General features: G+C 52.7%; 6 protein-coding genes across 6 annotated transcripts; 4 read left to right on the top strand and 2 right to left on the bottom strand.

Moving 5' to 3' along the window:
• Positions 1 to 1,662: 1,662 nt before the first annotated feature.
• NEUTE1DRAFT_60430 (uncharacterized protein) lies at positions 1,663 to 3,732 on the top strand (the record flags this gene model as incomplete). Its single annotated transcript, XM_009851176.1, has 2 exons — positions 1,663 to 1,810; positions 1,897 to 3,732. The coding sequence occupies 2 exons, from the start codon at positions 1,676 to 1,678 to the stop codon at positions 3,364 to 3,366; spliced, it is 1,605 nt and encodes a 534-aa protein (XP_009849478.1).
• Positions 3,733 to 4,178: 446 nt separating this feature from the next.
• On the bottom strand, positions 4,179 to 5,503 carry NEUTE1DRAFT_39444 (uncharacterized protein; the record flags this gene model as incomplete). The annotated part of the gene is made up of 3 exons (XM_009850491.1): positions 4,179 to 4,391; positions 4,469 to 5,040; positions 5,104 to 5,503. 3 exons carry the CDS (start codon positions 5,501 to 5,503, stop codon positions 4,179 to 4,181), a joined length of 1,185 nt encoding a protein of 394 aa, XP_009848793.1.
• Positions 5,504 to 8,333: 2,830 nt separating this feature from the next.
• On the top strand, positions 8,334 to 10,706 carry NEUTE1DRAFT_121074 (uncharacterized protein; the record flags this gene model as incomplete). Its single annotated transcript, XM_009851175.1, has 3 exons — positions 8,334 to 8,409; positions 8,466 to 9,278; positions 9,335 to 10,706. 3 exons carry the CDS (start codon positions 8,334 to 8,336, stop codon positions 10,423 to 10,425), a joined length of 1,980 nt encoding a protein of 659 aa, XP_009849477.1.
• Positions 10,707 to 12,123: 1,417 nt separating this feature from the next.
• On the bottom strand, positions 12,124 to 13,205 carry NEUTE1DRAFT_39335 (uncharacterized protein; the record flags this gene model as incomplete). Its single annotated transcript, XM_009850486.1, has 2 exons — positions 12,124 to 12,348; positions 12,435 to 13,205. 2 exons carry the CDS (start codon positions 13,203 to 13,205, stop codon positions 12,124 to 12,126), a joined length of 996 nt encoding a protein of 331 aa, XP_009848788.1.
• Positions 13,206 to 14,075: 870 nt separating this feature from the next.
• On the top strand, positions 14,076 to 16,186 carry NEUTE1DRAFT_60425 (uncharacterized protein; the record flags this gene model as incomplete). Its single annotated transcript, XM_009851174.1, has 1 exon — positions 14,076 to 16,186. One exon carries the CDS (start codon positions 14,076 to 14,078, stop codon positions 16,125 to 16,127), a length of 2,052 nt encoding a protein of 683 aa, XP_009849476.1.
• A 607-nt stretch (positions 16,187 to 16,793) lies between these two features.
• On the top strand, positions 16,794 to 18,896 carry NEUTE1DRAFT_79104 (uncharacterized protein; the record flags this gene model as incomplete). The annotated part of the gene is made up of 1 exon (XM_009851173.1): positions 16,794 to 18,896. One exon carries the CDS (start codon positions 16,794 to 16,796, stop codon positions 18,894 to 18,896), a length of 2,103 nt encoding a protein of 700 aa, XP_009849475.1.
• Between the last annotated feature and the right edge of the window lie 210 nt (positions 18,897 to 19,106).

The following is a 19,106-nucleotide window of genomic DNA, read 5'->3' as shown; positions in this document are numbered from 1 at the left end:
ACCGTCTGGAATCTGTTGAGAAGAAGCTAGAATGGACACGCGCTGACTAGTTGACCGCTACCTTGGATATCCTTTCCTTCTTTCTAGGCGTGTTTTGGAAGGGACCGGACACTGCGTCACCCGTTTTCAAAGGTCTAAGGGTTTGTCTTGACCGCCTCAGACCGCTGCACACACCACTTGTACCCTTGATATTGATATTGAAAAGACGTCTTGTGAGTTAAAATTGTTTATTTGGTTCAGAGTGCAACCGTTCCCGTTCTGAGAAGGCGAACCGCGAGAGTATCTTGATGTTGGGGAGAAGAAGAAATCCAAAGAAAGCAGAAAAAAAAGGAGTCTTCTTCTGCGCCGTTATGTCATTGCTGCAGGTGAACAGGGTACTTGTCAGCTTTGCGACAGAGCATGCCCTGGCGCCAATTCCCAGGTACTCCTTAGGTACCTCGAGAGAAGTGGGGAATGGTCTGTTGTTGGATTGGGGTTTTTGGCTCGCAACCTAAGGTACTGAACCTGACATTCTCACATGCAAGCAATTGCAGCTTCTGAAGAGCACCCCCTTTTCAATGCGAAAAGGCAACCTGTCTTCTCCGCAACGAACAAGTTGAAAACTAAAGGGACCAGTCACAGAGCTGCCCAACCGAAAGCAACACTGCAGACAGGTGTCAACAATCTTTCAGACAAGAGGCCGCAGCTACAATTTTCCATCGAATCACAACCAGTCTCGGAGCCAGAAAAGTTGTTGAGACGTCATCGCCTCAGATCTGGGGAAGGTGGTGCTCAAAACGAGACAATGTGGGCTGGCCTGTGGAGGACCTACACTATCGATCGGGATGTCGGGGAAACGCGCTAAGTCCGAGGCAAAATGCGGGCAAATCGCGGGCACTCGTCCGCATCGGCCGCACCGAGTTTTTGGAAAGGGAAATGGGAACACGAACAATGGTATAAGGTAATAGATGAATCATGGGAAGAATCGAAACTGGGAACAAAGGGCCGCCAATTCCCGTCCCGTCCCCGGCCGGCCGCGATCCCAACGAACTGGGAAGCTGACGACTGATGGAACCTCCGGATCTCTTCAGCATTCGTTGGGGGGCGACAACTCTGCAACAGGCCACTACAGCTTCAACAAAACCTCACATCCATGGATTACCTGGTCAGGTGAGCGGTCTGTTTCGCCCGGGGATCGGTGTTCGTCCAGATCTATAATTGGTGCCAGCAAGATCCATACATATGTTAGTGCTCTGTATATAGTCATGGCCAAAAACACTATCTAAATCGGCTCAGTAGGCCATGCTTGATCATGCCGATTCCCCGATGGTCCATGTAATGCGATAGGCTAGGCGAGGGGACTCGGACGCATTCGCTCGCAACTTTACAAATTGAAATTGAAGCCACTGCCATCGTTGGCGTGAACATACATACAACAATAAATGTGTCAGCATCCTTCCGACTAATAAGGGGGGCATCCGTCCGACGCGTAAACCTCCCTGCTGCCTTGAGGATGCTCAAGACATATCCTACAGCTATCTCACTTCCTAAAAGACTGAAGCTCGCCTCCGCCGTTGGGCGCTTCAACTCGACCAACTCGCCATCCTCTTCTGATCCGACTTATACACAATCTGGCTATCGCCAATATCGACGTCAGCAAAGACCAGCTAGCACCACAACCACCCCTTCTTCGACCATGTCGGCTTCCGACACCACTCTTCCTCCTTCCTCGTCGCGGGCAACGCAGACAAAGGCCGAGAAAGATTCAAAGGCTCGCGGCGCCGGCTCTGCCTTTTTCCCTCTTGGTTACAAGGAAGCCGCACAACAATGGGTTGGTATTCCCTACCACAACTGCCACTTCGTTACTTTCACAACTGCTCAACCGAACATTTTTCACTAATACAACCTTCGCCATAGTGGTCCAGCGTAACCGCTCGCCAAGCAGAGCGCAACGTCCTCTCCTTCATCCCCTTCCTCCGCGAAGCCACCGCCGATAATGCTTCTACAGCCTCTCAACTTTCCGATCTCGCCAACGCCGACCCATTCGGCCACCGCGTATGGCGTCAAACCATGGTCCCTCTTTCCGGCAAAGACCGAGCCCTGAACGAGTTCTCGATCGAGCGAGTCGGCGAGCAAGTCGACGACACCCTCGTCATGCTGCACGGCTACGGCGCCGGCCTCGGCTTCTTCTACAAGAACTACGAGCCGCTCAGCCGCGTTCCCGGCTGGAAGCTCTACTCCCTCGACATGCTCGGCATGGGCAACTCTGCGCGCCCACCGTTCAAGATCCACGCCAAGGACCAACAGGGCAAGATCCGCGAGGCCGAGGCCTGGTTTATTGATGCGTTGGAGGAGTGGCGAAAAGCCCGCAAGATCGAGCGCTTCACGCTCATGGGCCATTCGTTGGGTGGCTACCTGGCCGTTTCGTACGCACTCAAGTACCCCGGCCGCCTGAACAAGCTGATCCTCGCCTCGCCTGCGGGTATCCCGGAGGACCCGTGGGCCGTTAACGCCGCGATGCCGGAGCCTGAAGAGTCCGCGTACGGCAACGAGTTTACGCAGGACCAGGAGAGCATCGTCAACAGGGAGACGCCCGAGGGAGGGGCTAATACGGCTTTCATCCAGGCTGATCCCAAGGATAAGAAAGCTGTCGCCTCATCAGCCGGGAAGCCCAACAACAACAGCAACGGCACCAACACCAAAAAAGACACAGCCCCACCCCGCCGCCCCATCCCCGGCTGGATCTCCTGGCTCTGGGACGCCAATGTTTCCCCCTTCTCCATCGTGCGCATGACCGGCCCTCTCGGTCCCCGCTTCGTCTCGGGCTGGACTTCTCGCCGGTTCAACCACCTCCCTCCCGACGAAAAAGAAGCCCTTCACACATATTCCTACTCGCTTTTCCGCCAAAAGGGTTCAGGCGAATACGTCCTCCCCTACCTCCTCGCCCCGGGTGCGTTTGCTCGGTCCCCCGTAATCAACCGTATCCAAGACGTCGGCCGCCAAATAATCACCCAATCCTCCTCCCCCTCCTCCTCTGCTTCTACCCCAGAACAACCAGCAGCTCCAGTCCGTGAAGCAGGTTTCCCCATCGTCTTCCTCTACGGTGAAAACGACTGGATGGACGTTGCGGGCGGGTACGCGGCAGAAGAGAAAATCAGAAAGAGGGTGGAGCAGGCCCTGACTGACCAGACCCGAACCGAAGAAGAGAGGAAGAGGGAGAACGGCAGTGCCAAGGTGGTGGTGATTAGAAGGGCGGGACATCATTTGTATATCGACAACCCGGACGAGTTTAATGAGGTTGTCAGGAAAGAGTTGGAGGAGACGAAGGAGTGGGGGAGGAGGATGAGGGCGGAAGGGTTGTTGCCACCTACGCCGCTTGAGAATTAGGTTAGATGAAAGAGGCCGAGTGGGTGGTGGTGGTGGTCGTGATGATGGCTTCTCGGTTTGGGCTTGGTTTAGATGGCGTTCTGGGTTCCTCTTCTCTTTTCTTTTTGTCCGTCTCTTTGAATGTATTTATATAGCGGCACTGTGGGATTTGGGATTTGGTCATACGGCAGGTTTGGGAAGGGACATCAAGGTACTATCATGTGTGCACGGATACACTCATGGATTTCAAAATATGTGTGGATCTAGACATTCAAGGAGTTCAAAGGGAGGGATGGTCGCAACGGCGTATGAAGTTGAGGATAGAACTTCCTGTAGATATCTTACATGAGCACACGGGGTACAATGTGGTCATTGAAGTTAATGATTATGAGTCCGATTTGATTATACAAACTCGCGAAATCAATGATGTACGAAATATCTTGATAGTGCATCTATTTGAGCTTCAGAATGGTCTGATACATTTGATTATTGGACCACTCTGAATCTTGAACTCGCGGTCATTTTTTCGTGTCTCCAGTGAAGCAGCTCTTTCCTGGTTTTTTAAACCCCGGAGATATCATTGATAAATAAAACAACGCCAATCAAAGAAACCTTCTCACATCTTGGCTTAGACCAGATACATCCCTCGCCCTATTAAGCTGCCGCAATTCACCGAGAGTTAGAACACCTCCGCCTGGGGCCAACTGACCACCACGACGGCATCCGCGTTGTTCTGCCGCAGCACATATTCTGCCGGTGGTCACGAGCTTGAGACGAAAGATCTCCCTTCCCTTTGAAAATTCCACGACAACTGCCTAGTCAAGTATCAGTCCCTACTCATCGTCCGCAAGTTCCTCCACCTTCGGTGCAACATAGTTTCGCTGTGCTGCCGCTGTAGGTGTAGCAGTAGCAACTTGAGTGTCGGTAGCGGTGGTGACAGCAGTAGCCGGAGCAGGTTGGCCGGTAGTAGCGGCAAACGTAGCATTGGCTTTGGCACTTCCCGCTGGGGTCTTGGACTTGTTCTTCTTCTTCTTCTTGGGATTGGGCTGTTTTGTTGGTCATAACTGTCAGTCAAGCACTCTTTAGGGGGAGGGGTAGATCAGCAACAGCAGAGCAAACTCACATCATGCCAAGCCCAGACAGGCTTGAAGCTTTCCACGACACTGACATCCTCCCACAGGTTCGGGAACAACCAGAAACCTGGCGATAGCACAAAGTAGGTGATGCAGAAGAGGATAACCCGGAAGATAGCCATGGCGAAGAACAGACCCAAGAACATCAGGAAACCCCAACTGAGGTAGTAGACTCCCTGGCGCATCTTGAGAGGCCACAGAGGGTACAGTACCACGGCAAAGATAACGAGCAGTGCAAGCGCTGCGTAGACCTTGCGCATGACCTGGCTGCCCTCCCACAGCCACACGTAGTACATGTCGTCCTGGGCGTCCTGTTGCGGCTCGATCCGTACCGTCCACAGACCCTTGACGCGCTTGCCGCCGCCGTGCGGCTTCTTAGTGGGCGGGTGGTCGTGGCCCTCGTGCGGGTCGATCTTTGTGACGCGCAGAGCGAGCATGGACATGGGCAGCAGCTTGAACGTGTTCTCGAGGGACGCGCGGTCGGTGATCTCGGGGAGGAGGGGGTTCTTCTTGCGAGCCTTCTCGTAGGCGGGAGACTGGAGAGCACGGAGGGCACGTTTGACTGGAGAGATGTCAGGTTAGCAATCGGATACTCGGGGGGTTCGGTGATGCCGTATATGCTCACCTCTAAACATGTCCTTGCGTTCGCCATTAAGGATGACGGTACGGGGCTTGAGTTCCTGGCTGCGGAGGAACTTGGCGAGAGCGATCGCTTCGGGCTTAGGAGGGCCGGGAACAATGGGCCGGGCTTGACCGGCGGGAGGGCCTTGCTGATGCTGATGCTGGTGCTGGTGCTGGTGCTGGTGGCCGTCTTCCGGAGGTGGTGCTCCTCCTCCTTGTTGGTGTTGTTGTTGTTGTTGCTGTTGTTGCATCTGCATTTGTCTCATCATCATCTGCTGATGCTGTCTCTTGAGCTGCTCGACAAACTCGGGAACGGTCATGCCAGCCTTCTCGGCATCAATGGCAAGTTGTCTCTGGATCGCCTGGATTTGCTCGGGCGTGGGCATCTGGCCAGGAGGCGGCATGGGCATTTGCCCTGGGCCCGGTTGAGGAGGACCCTGTTCCATGGTGGACGAGCTCTATCAGTGTTTTGCGGCGATTTCAATCTGTCGTGGCAGAGGCAGGCGACAATCGTGGTGAGTCGAGGTTCAAGCAATTCCTTGCTGCACCGGTTTTTGACGTGTGGTGGTTGATCGAAAGATGCTGTTGCACTAAAACCTAAAAGGATGACGGAACTAGACCTCCATTCAAAGCTGCGATCTGTACTTTACACATCCCGACCGCCAGGCCTATTGCGGCAGCTGTGAGCGCTAGGCCCGCGGCCATGGCCCAATGACATCCATGCCAAGACTGTACAAAGCAGACCTCACGTTTAACCCTGGCTCGGATCTTTGTCTGCTCCTGCAGCACATAATTAGCACGACTACCGGCTATAACCCTGAGTAGCATTGAGCCTCACAGAAACTGAAAGGTGGTGATGTACCAGCCACAACTGGCATCTGATAAGGTGGCTGTTACTTATCCATCGTACGCCCCGGCCTTCTCTCACTCCGTTTCATCACTCCCCTCTCATTAAACTGACGCGCTTCAACGAGGACCAATGATCTCTCTTCTAGGAACAATTCCGCCAAAGTCGGCGTCGGGAAGCTTGTGCAACAATCATTGTTGTCTCATGGGCATCGCAATCTGCTTGCCGTGCTCGGTTCCAGTTGCCTTTCTTTTTGCTTCCAGCACCATTTTCTCTCTGAGGTCACGGTTTCTTCCCAGCGCATCTTCGCACCGCATATTTGTGTCTTTGCACAGCAGTGACATTTACCCCGTCTGTGCTTCGCAATCCGCGCATCTCGGCGCTTAACCCAACAACCGACCTCATATTTACACCATCAAGATCATCATGTCAACATTGGCCACTCTCTGTGCTCCCCACTCCAAATCAAGGTGATAGTTGACGTTAAAGCTTGGATAGCTGGAGGCTTAGAGGCTTGGACAATTTGTTCGCCTCCTCGGCCCCGCCGTTTCCGCAGCACACCAAGAAAGACAAAGACACAAGCCTCTACTTGCACACAGGTCGACGCCGTGGAAGTGGTGTATGACGATAATAACACGAAATGGCTGCCGAGAGAAGCAAGAAAATGAAGCAGAGAAGAGAGCAGACGGAAAATCACTCCGTGGGTTACCTCTGCGGCGTCTTAAATCAATCCAACATTTGCATTCGCTGATGGAGAAACGCCCTACCCGTGTGGTGCCACTAGTCCCTTGCATCTGGACGAGCACCTCTGCTCCTATCATTTTCGTGTCGACACGACGGACACACAATGGACGCCCAAGGGTCTGGGGACTGCCCTTATTTTGAAACACGGCCATTCTAGCGCCGTCACCGGTTCGAGAGGACCGACGGCATCCATGGGTTCGTAATCGCACACGACTTGAGACGGCGTTCACAGCTGTCTATCACGACAACAGGCATGGCAGAGGGCCAGAGCTGTACCCAAAGATCGGATCCTAGCAGATTTACCAAGATCGCGGGAGCCTCAGAAAGACCCCAGTCCACCGCGTCTCTTTGGAGATCACTGCAAGTTAGCCGGCAGCGGGGCTGTTTCGCCTTGTTATATCCCTGTCAGTACCACTTCCAGTGGGTTTGGAGTTCCCTTGAGAAACGCTTCCCTTTTCTAAAAAAAAGAATCTGTTTCACCAACAAGTGTCCTCTAGCTTTCTTCTGCTGCTTATTTTGGCCATGTTTGTTTCGAGGCCTTCGCGAACAAAGAAGAAGACGCCGACAATGTGTCAGTGTCAGAAGGCTTACATACCTAGTAAACGATGGGTCGGATTCAACATGTGGTGATGCCCCCCATCCCGCCGCCAACGCCAAGTCAGCGGCCGGTGCACGCTTTGTTCTCCCTCCAACCCTCTCAGTCTTGCTGCACATGACCAAGTGGAATACATCGTTACCTCTCGGGGAATCCTGTGGCAAATGCCGTCGTCACGAGTAGTGAATGGGATGCGCAGTATCCAAGAAACATCTGAGACACTGTCCTTGGGTGCGGCAGCTTTGGAGGCACGCCACTGGTGGACGAGTCCCCCCTGGTGTGTAGCCAGAAGTAGCGCCGCCATCCGCTACATCATGACGACCCCAGTTCTGTAAGCGCCAATTGGGAACACCCAACAGCCTATCACATCGAGTCTTGAACCGTCAGCGCCTCCCGCACTCCCAAGCCATCAACTGAAGATGGCACGCTGTAATTTTCCTCATCTCAGCCAAGTGGAAGTATTCCGGCTACTATTCTAGCCACGAGCCAGCTCCTCCCAGGATGTCTGGGTGTGTGGGTAGTGATAAGCAAGTGAAGTGAGAGAGTGCAACTGGCAAATGCCAGCAAAGGCACCTCGACCACCACAGTGCATCATGGAGCATTAGTATGCTACGGGATGGACGGGTGGATGATGAGTGGGTGCGGTGATCCATATGTCATCTTCCCCGGGCCACTGCGTGTGCTGGTGCAAGTAAGAGTACTTATACATATGCAGTTGCTGTATGCCACACACTCACTCTCACCCAATTCCGTGATAAAGATGAGATACTCCGCCGTTTGCGCCGGAGCTCTCTTACTATCCCTTTTTCCCCCTTCTGCACCGTTATGCTGCTGCCCTAGTTTGTTGTCTTCTTTCCTTTGTTGACGTTTCTTGGGTTGCTGGTCGCTGGTCGTCGGTCTCTTCATTCACCCTTTCTGATGCTTCAATGGCTTATACAACCTCTCGACATCGTCCCAATCGTTTACTCTGAACGCTTTAACCAACATCCTTCGTTATCATAATCTTCACCCACGCTACTAGATAATAGCAACGAGCACGCTGGGCAGCATGCTTTCAGACACCTGCGCCTCATGGATGCGTTCCATAAACTCATGTTTTGGACGGGGGAATAAGTCCAACTCCAGTATGTCAAGATACCAAAACCATATATCAAACGTTACTGATTTTTACTTGCTTTAGACTCTGAGAAATCCATTGTCATCACCAGGGATCAGCGACCTACATTCAGTCCGCCTCCGTATGCCGAACCGGTATTCTCGAATGAAAGATCATTCGAACCGACACATGAGCGTCAGAGGGGAAGGTCAAGGTCTATCAAAGGCGTTAGGTCTTCACGTGGTGGCTCCGTCTCTAGGTCTAGGGGAAGGTGGTTGTCGAGATCTTCATCTCGCCCACGCCACCGGCCGCACATATCAGCCCCCACGAACTTTCGCCATGTACATTCCGAGTCTTTTCAGTACCCTACTCCTGGAGACCACCCTTCACAACAATGCCTACTACCACAGCCACAGCTACAACAACAGGAGCAGCACCAGCGACCGAAAAGGTCAAGGCCGCCGTCGTTTCACCCCATCGAGTTAAGTATTCGAGCCTCGCCATTACTACCTGACTATGCCGCCGACGAGAATGAGACCACAAGCCGTATCACCCTTCCACCGCCAGCACACATTGCAGAGGACAGCAACATTACGCAATGGGACATTAGCAGTGCAACCATGGGTTGCAATAATGTGGATTATCCAACCTCGTTCCATCTTCCACGTCGTGCAGTTGGACAGGTCCAACAATCGTCGACCAATAGCCAGTTCCCACCAAGAATTCCGACCAAGTCCAGAGCCCGAGCTTATACTGCACCCAGCACCGAGATTATGGTGGAAAGGATAGCAAGTGCGATGCTCGAGAAGGAGAAGTTGCAGGCCGAACTTGATGAGCTTGTTGAGCGGCAAAGTGTGTATAAGGGCAGCATGCCCGGTACTCCTGCCGGCTGTAGTGGTATGATCATCATGATACCCCAATTTCTATCCAGATCACTAACGCAAACTATACAGCGAGTGAGTCCATGCCTGCGTTCGATGTTCCTGCTATCCCAGCTGCTGCTCCATCGTTCGCCGAACGTCTCAGCTACGACGAGCGTAGACCGAAAACTGCGCCCTCAAGCAGTCAACCCCAGGGCCCAGGAGCTTTCTCCGATCTGAAGGCCGCAAGTGCCACGCCGGACAGAACTACACTTGCTCTGGCAGCGGCAGCGTTCAACTCTCACCCACCCATGATCAACTTTGCTCACCACTGGTACGGACAAAATGGATCCGACCACGGAGCGAATGGACACCGGAAATCACCTTCCACCTCGACGGTGAAAGCAAGCGCCAACGAGTCTCGCACCCGAATCTCCAAGCCCGTCCCCCCGCCACAAAGAATCATCACTTCGGAATTCGATCGTGCCATCGCTCCTCCGCTCCCTCTCGTTCTTCGCCCACCCCTCCGAAAGAAGAAATCCTTTTCCCGCGTCTCCAATTGGCTCTTTCCGGGCGGTGGTGCTACAGTGTCCAACTACTCCAACAGCAATCTCCCTGACGCATATGACAGCTACAGAAAACGACAGGACAGCATAAGCAAAGATTCGATCACCAACGTTCCGAAGCCGATCAAGCAAAACGAAGGGTATTATCAGTGCTTCACCCCGTCGCAGGGCAACCAGCAACAGCAACGACAGCAGGGTGCGAGCATGGATTACATGAATAACAACACCTACAGCGACACAGCCTCCACATGCTCCCCCTCCTCATGGCGATCCGAAGAAGAAGAAGTGCCCACCACCACTTGGTCGCTAGGCAGCAGTCCAGTGCGCCAGACGCCCGGACAAACGCCCAAGCAGCAGACTCCGGTGCTGAGTGCTGATGAGGCTAATTTCGCCGTTTCTGCTGCTTTTGGTGCACAATCTACTACTACTGCACCCAAAATCGAAGTTCAAGGGGGAGGGGAAAGAGCAGTTAATGGCAGCAGTTCGAAGGGTGCAGGTGCAGAAGCTGGTGAAGGTGAAAGAACAGGAGATACCGGAACATGTGTGACGGTTACGGGACTGAAGATACCCGAGCACAGGAATGGACACCGGCCGCAGAGCGTGGGTGTCGCGTTTTGAGAGTGCGAATAACGAACGAAACGAACCGCTAAACCCAATCCTCAGTCTTACTGGTATTTCTTTTGGTCAATTTAGGGAGGACATCATCAAATTATCATTTTAACGCTCGGCGGTCCACTGGGCATGGTTAGTCAACTGTTGTACCATCTTGATGATGCGATATCAACCAGTTGACTGGTAACGATGGGTTTTATCCTCCTTTGGAGATGAGGTGGTACTCTGCTTAATTCATTACTTAACCTTTGGCGCAGAGGAAAGGAGCATGATCCGTTCAATCGGATCTGACACATGGGTGACGATTGCGTACTTTTCGCTATCCATGACCGGACGGACGGATGAATCGGCAATGATCGGAATGAAAGTGGACTTATGCAACGGAGATTGCTGGGAAGGCAAGGGGGAAAGTCATTCTAGTCGATGGGCATTGGATTTGGACGGGACGGGTTCGGCCGGATATAGTGTTTACGTCTGGGTTTCATCTCCTGCAGCCCGGCATATACAAAACGGAAGTGAGAAGGAGTTTTGGTGAGGCCGAGCTCGGAAGGAGAGGTGTTGGTAATAACAACACACAGCCAACATTGTGACAGCATAGAAGGGGCGGGGCTCCTTATCTCCGGGCTCGTCACTCTGGGCAGTGTTAATCGATTTGAAAGAAATGGATGGTAGGGTGGGCGAAACAATGGTAAGGGATGCTAAAATCATGGTTACCAAGGGGATAATACCATGGAAGGCGGGCGGGTGACTAGGGAAACAGGGTTTGGACGGAAACAGGGAATTGGAGGTAAACGGCCCCTTTTTGTCCATTGCATTTTATGATACCAGACCGACCGACGCTCAGTAAATATCTATACAAAACCAAAACACACATCCTTATATAATGTAAATAATGCCAGTGTTTCACTAAAACTTCAGTCATGATCGTGAATTCTAGCTAACATCCACTAAATAACTTTATGTCAACATGACAATATGTTTTGCAAAAGAGGCGTGTCGCCGACCAACCTAAAATGCATATCGAGACACGGCGGCAGACCTACATGACTGTGTCTACGTGCATCATTCAATGCCGAGAATCGAACTCGAAGTCGGACAGGGTGGGAGATGCAGAGCTGGGACGGCACTACTAACTATGCTATCCGACCAGAGTCGAACAGGTCGTTGGTTGGGGGGGTGTTGGAAGCAAGTTATGGAATAGGAGCTTATGTGCCTCTGGGCGTTGCTTGGGGGATTGAGTTCCGAATTGGAAGGAAGGAACGGGTAGGCGGGCTTTGGGGGATGGAATGGGATGGAAGAAGCGGCTGACGGGGGGAGGAAGGCAGTGGAGTTTAGAAGTAGCCTTTCCACGAAAGGATGATCTTGACTTTGACTTGAAAGTAGAAGATATGCCATTAATGTCGTTGAGTATTGTAGATTGATGGCACAATTATCCGTCGTAAAAGGGCTATACCACGAGTGTTTCCATATCAACTTCCATGTCCACCTCATACAAGCATCATTACCTCCTGTCCACCAGAAAATGGGGCCCCATACATGTTCATACTTGACCAGATGACCAACCCAAAAGATGAGGACCGCAATGTGTAAAAAGATTTGACTGCCCAAATACCCTTCCACCATGTTTCTCAACGGCCAGACTCCCCTAACACATGTTCTCATAGCCCAGCCATGCGGCTCCACGAAAAATTGAAACTACAGCCTTCATTCTCTCTGTGTGGATGCTTTTTCGTGGTTCACAAGAAGGTGGATGGTCGGATCTGGGCAAATCAGCTGCGGTTTATCCCTACTCGCAGCAGAAGACGACGTATACGCATCAGGCATGTTGGCCCACACGGTAGCCTTGGCTGTGTAATACCGCGAGAAGCAATTGTTGAGAAGGTCGTCCACTCCTTGACCGACTTCGACAATGCCCGTATCGAGGACTTCCTGTTTACAACACGCCGGTTGATTAGTATCTAGCAACATAACGGATCTCAAGTGACATAAAACTAGACTAGATGGAAGAAACGAACCTTAAGATGATCCGCCACCTGCTCAAACTCGACCTTGTTCAGCCTCAATCGATCCGGCAGCCCACTGTTATGCATGAGCGCCAACAGCCCAGCGACAGTGGTGTTTACAGCCGCCAGGATCGTGATTGGCGTCCCTGTGCCGACACCTTCGCTGCCTCCCCATGCGCCCAGAGCCGTCAGGACCGCTCCTAGCACAATCTGCAGGATCATCAACACCCAGCGCATGATGCTGAAGATGTGGTACGAGTACAGGTACCGGGTCCGTTGGTAAACGACATCCCTGTAAAGCCCCTCGGGCATACCCCGGGGCGGCCAGTACCAGCAGGTGGGATGGACAACGTTGTGTGACTCAGAAGAAGGGTCCGCGATACCGCCGATGCTGCGAGCGATACGGGCCCATTCCAATGGCGTCAAGAAACGGAGCTTGGGATAACTTGAGGTACGGAAGGGGTTGGAGACGGGGCGAGGAGAGCTTGACGTGAAGGGTTGCTGGTCGTTCTTGTTGGCGACAAAGGTACTGGTGTTTGCCGTGTTGTTCATGTGAGGAACAGTGGAGGCTGAAAATGGACGGCTGGAAGGTCGATTCGGGTTCGATGGAACACGATTGCCATGGTTGGTATTTGCACCGGCATTGGTGGTCGGGATGGGAATGCTGGACGGCCGGTCGGACTTGTATATGATGCTCTCAACACCAAAGGCTTCGGACTCGGGGGACTGGGGCGGAATCTGGGGGATATTGAAGTCACGATTTTTATGCTTGGGGCTGGCCATTGTGGCAGTTCTTCTGGCAGGAAAAGATTGGTGATAACCTGTTTGGGCGATTTGGCAAAATGGAGTGTCTGATACTCCGACTCCAAGACACCAAAAAGGGCACACCAACAAGAACGATGGATCACGAACTTAAACAGCCTGCAGTGTGTTGAACATCAAGTAAGGGGAGAGAAATGGACGAATTTGTCTCATGACTCCAAAGCATTGATCACAGGAAATGTCTTACTCGGAGAATGGTCTGAGGAGGGAAGGAGCACCCCATCTTGGGCAAGCTGCAACCACGACACGGAAGGAACGGAGGAGAGAGCACTGAAAGGGAAGTGGAATCAATGCAGATGAAAATGAGAGCACTTTGCTCTTACAAAACTGCAAAATGGTAGAAATGACAAGTACCGATGAAATCTGATTTTTTCAACAGTGTCTCTTGGTCCCACGAATGCTCATGAGACGCAGCTTGAAGCTATTCACAAGATCCATGTCTCTTGGCTTGTTTACTTTTGGAAGAAAAAGGAACGAGGAGAAAAGGGGGAGGGGCCTTGAACAGCAGGGGTACGTTGTACCTTGTACTCTCACCGCCCGAGAGTAGAACTTAACCCTTGGCAGGAGTGGGTCCATAGTATTTTCTGCCATTCACTGTTCTCCACAAAAATGTTGTCTCGCGGAGTGATCAACAAGGGTCGTGACTACCTTCTGATTCTCTTTGCTCTGAACTCGAAGACCAATTTGCGCCTCGGCTGATCAGGTCGTCAACACGCGCCTGCGCCCTTCTATATGCGCGCCCTTTTTGCCGCCACATCTTTCCGGCGCATATTCACCCGCTTGATCAGACCAGCCCACCAAAAGGTCCTTCCCCTCACTAACTTCCGCGCAATGGCTTCCGAAGCCAAGGACATCACGGCGCCGCCCGCCGACAAGCAGGTCATCGCCCACGAGGGCAAGCGCTACGTCACAGTCAAAGAAGGCCTCGCACACATTCTCGTCCCGGAACCGTCCGAAGAAGACAAGGAGAACCTCAGGCCCGACCAGGCTGTCCGACAGGTCTTCTACAACCCCATCCAGCAGTACAATAGAGACTTGACCGTCCTTGCCATCAAGGCCTACGGCAAGGAAGCGGTCCAGCAGAAGCAAGCCAGCCACTCCAAGCTTGAGAAGATCATCGAGAAGAAAAGAAAGCGACAGGCACAGAAGCAGGACCAGCAACCGAACAAGGCCCAAAAGGGTGCAGACGGCGAGAAGGCGACCACCGAACCCGCGACTGAGGCTACGTCGGCCGAAACAGTGCAGCAAAATGGAGAAGAGGCTAAGGACGCCACAGAACAAGAGACCGACGTCCCCGTCGAGCAGGGCGACAAACAGGCTACGAATGGTGAAGCCAAAAAGGGAAAGCAGCCACCATTTACCGTCCTCGATGCGCTATCAGCCAGTGGCCTTCGTGCCCTGAGGTATGCCCACGAGATCCCGTTCCTCACCTCAGTAACGGCGAACGATCTCCTCGCGACCGCTGTCGAATCGATCAAGCTCAATGTGAAGCACAACCGCCTCGAAGACAAGGTCAACGTTTGCCACGACGATGCGTTGGCCCACATGTACACCCTGATTGCGAAAGAGCTTCGCTCCAAGGATCCCAAGGGCAAGCCCACCATTAGCGAAAAGTACGATGTTGTCGATCTCGATCCCTACGGCACCGCTGCTCCCTTCTTGGATGCTGCCGTTCAGTCTGTCCGCGATGATGGCGGTTTGCTCTGCGTTACCTGCACTGATTCCGGTGTGTGGGCCTCCAATGGATACCCAGAGAAGTGCTACTCCTTGTACGGCGGTGTCCCTGTCAAGGCATGGTTCTCTCATGAAGTCGGTATTAGACTCATTCTCTACTCGATTCAAACGGCAGCTGCGAAATACGGTCTCACCATCGAGCCACTTCTGTCCCTTTCCATCGATTTCTACATTCGAGTCTTCGTCCGCGTCAAGAAATCCCCTGCTGCTGTCAAGTTCCAGGGCGGTAAGAACATGATGGTTTACAACTGCGATAGCGGCTGCGGAGCTTGGTCAACACAGCTCCTGATGAGAAACAAGGCCTCTCCGAACAAGAAGGGCTCCGGTGTCTTCTACAAGCACACTTTTGCCCAAGGACCTTCGGTTGATAAGGGCTGTGAGCACTGCGGTTCCACAATGCACATGGCTGGTCCGATGTACGGTGGCCGCATTCACTCGCCCGATTTCATCAAGCGCGTCCTCGGCGAACTCGATGAGGCGCCCACAGATGTTTACGGAACGACCCCAAGGATAAGGGGCATGCTGCAGACGGCACTTGAAGAAATTCTGTTGACCCCCGAGGAACAAGAGGCGGAGAAAGCCAAGGAGGAGGCAATCCAGGCCGGCAAGAAGCCAGACCCTGCCTTCAAGGAGGCTGAGCTCGCGGCTATTGATCCCTATCCATTTTACTTCCACCCCGCTACCATATCCGGCATCCTCAAATGCTCCTGCCCACCAGAGGCACCGCTTAAGGGCGCGCTGCGCGGTCTCGGGTACCGGGTTACAAGGAGTCATTGCAAGCCGGGTAGCATGAAGACAGATGCACCATGGTCTATCATTTGGCATGTATTCAGGGAGTGGATCCGTCAGAAGGCACCCGTGAAGGAGGACAACATCAAGCCAGGTACGCCTGGATACAGGCTGCTACGTCTCGGTGAGAAGAAGAAGAAGGAGGAGCAAGCGGAGCAGGCAGATGGTGCCGAGGCTCCAAAGGAGCAGCAGAGCGAACAAGCGGAGGGAGAGAAGATGCCCGAGGTGGTATTTGATGAGCAGCTTGGTCGGGACGACAAGACTGTCAAGTTGGTCCGGTATCAGGCAAACCCAAGAGAAAACTGGGGTCCTCTGAACAGGGCAGTAGGAAAAGTGCCTTCTCACCATCGCAAGGATTGATGAGGTTTAGATACGAGCATCCGTGTTGTTAGGTTTCAATCAGGAGCGAGCTCGCTTTTCCAGATGGTGCGAAAAGGATGCTGGAGTCCGAGGATAAAGTGATCCGACAGCCAGTAAGAAGCTTGGTCCGATAGGCAGCAATTGACTCATGATGAGGTGCAATCCTAAAAAGGATTCAAAGTCCGAACCTAGGCTCAGAGAGCTAGGCTTGGTTTGTCTTTTGGTACCCGATCTATTGTGCGATTGACTACGATCACCGCGCCGTGTTATAGGGTCGGGGATTGATGCCGAGTAGGTGGCCCACTCGGTTCGGTCGGCGCCGACCTGCCCGCCGATAGCAATGGGGGGTTGGAGATGACGCAATTCGGCGGCTGGCTTTGTATATAGCAGATAGCAAGTAATATCATAAAATGAATCTGGTGTAACTCCATATACACACTTGGTAGCGAGCAATGACTACGCATCTCTACTGCATTCCAGTTTCCCTTCCAGGTTCGGTCAATAAGGCGGCCGCTGATCCGAACATCTACATCTGGAGCTATCATCGTCTGACACCGCAACAGGAGGAAGTCAAGAATATTAATTCATTCTAAACGTCAATTGCTGATCGAAAGCTAACATCCTTCCGTCTGCTTTGTTCTTCTTGCCTTCCCTTGCTCGATCGAGATGCCGTCCTGGCTCAAGAAGATTGTCTCACTCGGTCGTCGACCAAAGGGCTCCACCTCTGTCACTAAACAAGATCAGAGCAATAGTCGATCTGATTTCAAATCAGCTGCTCCTTCAGAGCGGCCCTATTCGAACGGACAAAAGTCAACGCCCGAAAGTCAACCGGATGAGAGGGTTGGTGAAAGGAAGAGGACACAACCGCAGGAAAAATTACCCCGCAACACCACCAAGAATAGTGAGGAGCAGCCCCGCGATAGCGTGAATATGACCGCCGCCGCTACTACCGCCGTGTCGCACACTCAAAAGACATCTACATCAGTATCAGACCACATACATCTCAGTCAACGGACCGGAGACCTCATCCAAACATCTGCTCACAATGGCGTCCGTGATATCGAGAACTCGGGAGGCGCCTTAAACCCCAACCAAATCGTCTTCGTCCTCAAAAGCGGCAATGGCCGTTATCGCATTTACTCGCTCATCGAAGAGGAGCCATCTTCTGCCGTCGCCGCCACCGCCAAGTCTTCCGACGAGAGCGCTTCCGAGGACGGAGAGAAGATCAAGAAGGCCAAGGTCATCAATGGAAAGGCCGGTGATGATCATGAGAAGACGAAGAAACTATCGCCTTTCAAACTATCCGTCACATATGCGCAAAGCCTGCCAGAAGAATTGACGCGGGAGTTCCTGGTTGAGAAGGCGCCGGAGCACTTGGCTGGGGTTGACGAGTTGCATGTGATTGTCTCGACGCGGTCGGGGTTGGGGCTGGCGGCGGGCTTCTATGAGGGCGTCTTGAAGCCGCTTTTGGAGGAGGGATTTGGGTTTGAGGCTGTTGGCGATGTGGTTGAGGGTGATGATGACGACAATGAAGGGCGAAAAGCCAGGTCAGGCAAAACATATCAAATTACCTTCACCAAAAGCGCAGACACAGTCAAGGATTTTGCTCGGGGACTAGTGTCTCCATCATCTTCTTTTGCTCAAGGACGACAACAGCGACAACCAAGCAGGACCATCATTCTCCTGTCCGGCGACGGCGGCATCATTAACCTGCTCAACGGTCTCGACCATCATCCGCTCGATGTATCTTCATCGCCATCACCATCTTCAACCCCAACCCTCGCCATCCTCCCCCTAGGCACCGGCAACGCCCTCTTTCACTCCCTCCACAAGCCTCTCTACAAGCCCCAGGGCACCGATGGCCCATCACCACTAGTCCTCGGCCTCCGCACCCTCTTTAAGCGCGGCGTCTCAGCTCCGCTCCCGACTTTCCGAGCCGAATTTTCTCCCGGAGCCAAGTTAATCTCCGGTCAACCGGAAGTACTTCCCGATAGTAACGATTCACCAAAAGATTACCTCTTATTCGACGTTACGAGCACGAGCTCTGGTACTACTCCAATTAGGAAACGGCCGGAAATCACCCACCTCCTAGGCGCCATCGTCTTCTCCTACGGCTTCCACGCCTCCCTAGTGTACGAGTCCGACACGCCTGCTTACCGCGTGCACGGGGACAAGCGGTTCGGTATGGCGGCTGGGGAGTTATTGAAGTTGTCGCATTTATATGATGCAGAGGTTTTTATTCGTCGGTCTTCCTCGTCTTCTTCTTCTTCTGAACGAAGAGAAGAAATCATCACTCTTCTTCCCAAAGATTCCCACTCAACTTACATCCTTCTGACCCTCGTCTCTAACCTCGAAAAGACCTTTTGTATCTCGCCGGCTTCGAGGCCGTTGGATGGACAGTTGCGGTTGGTACATTTTGGGTTCGGTGAAGAAGGCGTAGGTGGAGCTGAAGCGGAGGCTGAAAACAGAGGAAAACAAACCATGGATATCATGATGGCTGCGTATCGTGATGGCGCGCACATCAACGGCCCAGAAGAAAAGTTCAAGGACGTGGTAGGTTACGAAGAAGTAGAAGAAATCAAAGTGGTGATTAATGAAACAGATGAGAGATGGAGAAAGGTCTGTGTGGATGGGACTATTGTGGAGGTTGAGAAGGGCGGGTGGGTTACAGTAAAAAGAGAGGGGGGGATTGGGAGTGGCCAAGGGGAGAAGGGGAGGGAGAGGCTGAGGGTTTTGGTTGATAAGGGGGTAGTGGTTGGGAGGTGGTGAGTGGTGGCTATCGGGAATGATGAGGATCAGGACATAGATGATGGGATCTTGACACAGCCATAGAATAGACACGTTTCCTAGCGAATGAATTATCTGAAGCCTACGTGTATCATGACTGTCCTACACGCAGCCTTTGGAGCTAGAAGTGATGAATGACAAGTGAGTGAGTAGAGACATCAAACGGCAAGTGTATTTCGCAACAACAACAAC

The sequence above is a fragment of the Neurospora tetrasperma genome, assembly GCF_000213175.1.
Source record: "Neurospora tetrasperma FGSC 2508 unplaced genomic scaffold NEUTE1scaffold_2, whole genome shotgun sequence".
Taxonomy (NCBI): domain Eukaryota; kingdom Fungi; phylum Ascomycota; class Sordariomycetes; order Sordariales; family Sordariaceae; genus Neurospora; species Neurospora tetrasperma.
Note: the sequence above shows the minus strand (reverse complement) of the source record. Positions and strands in the feature narration are given on the sequence as shown.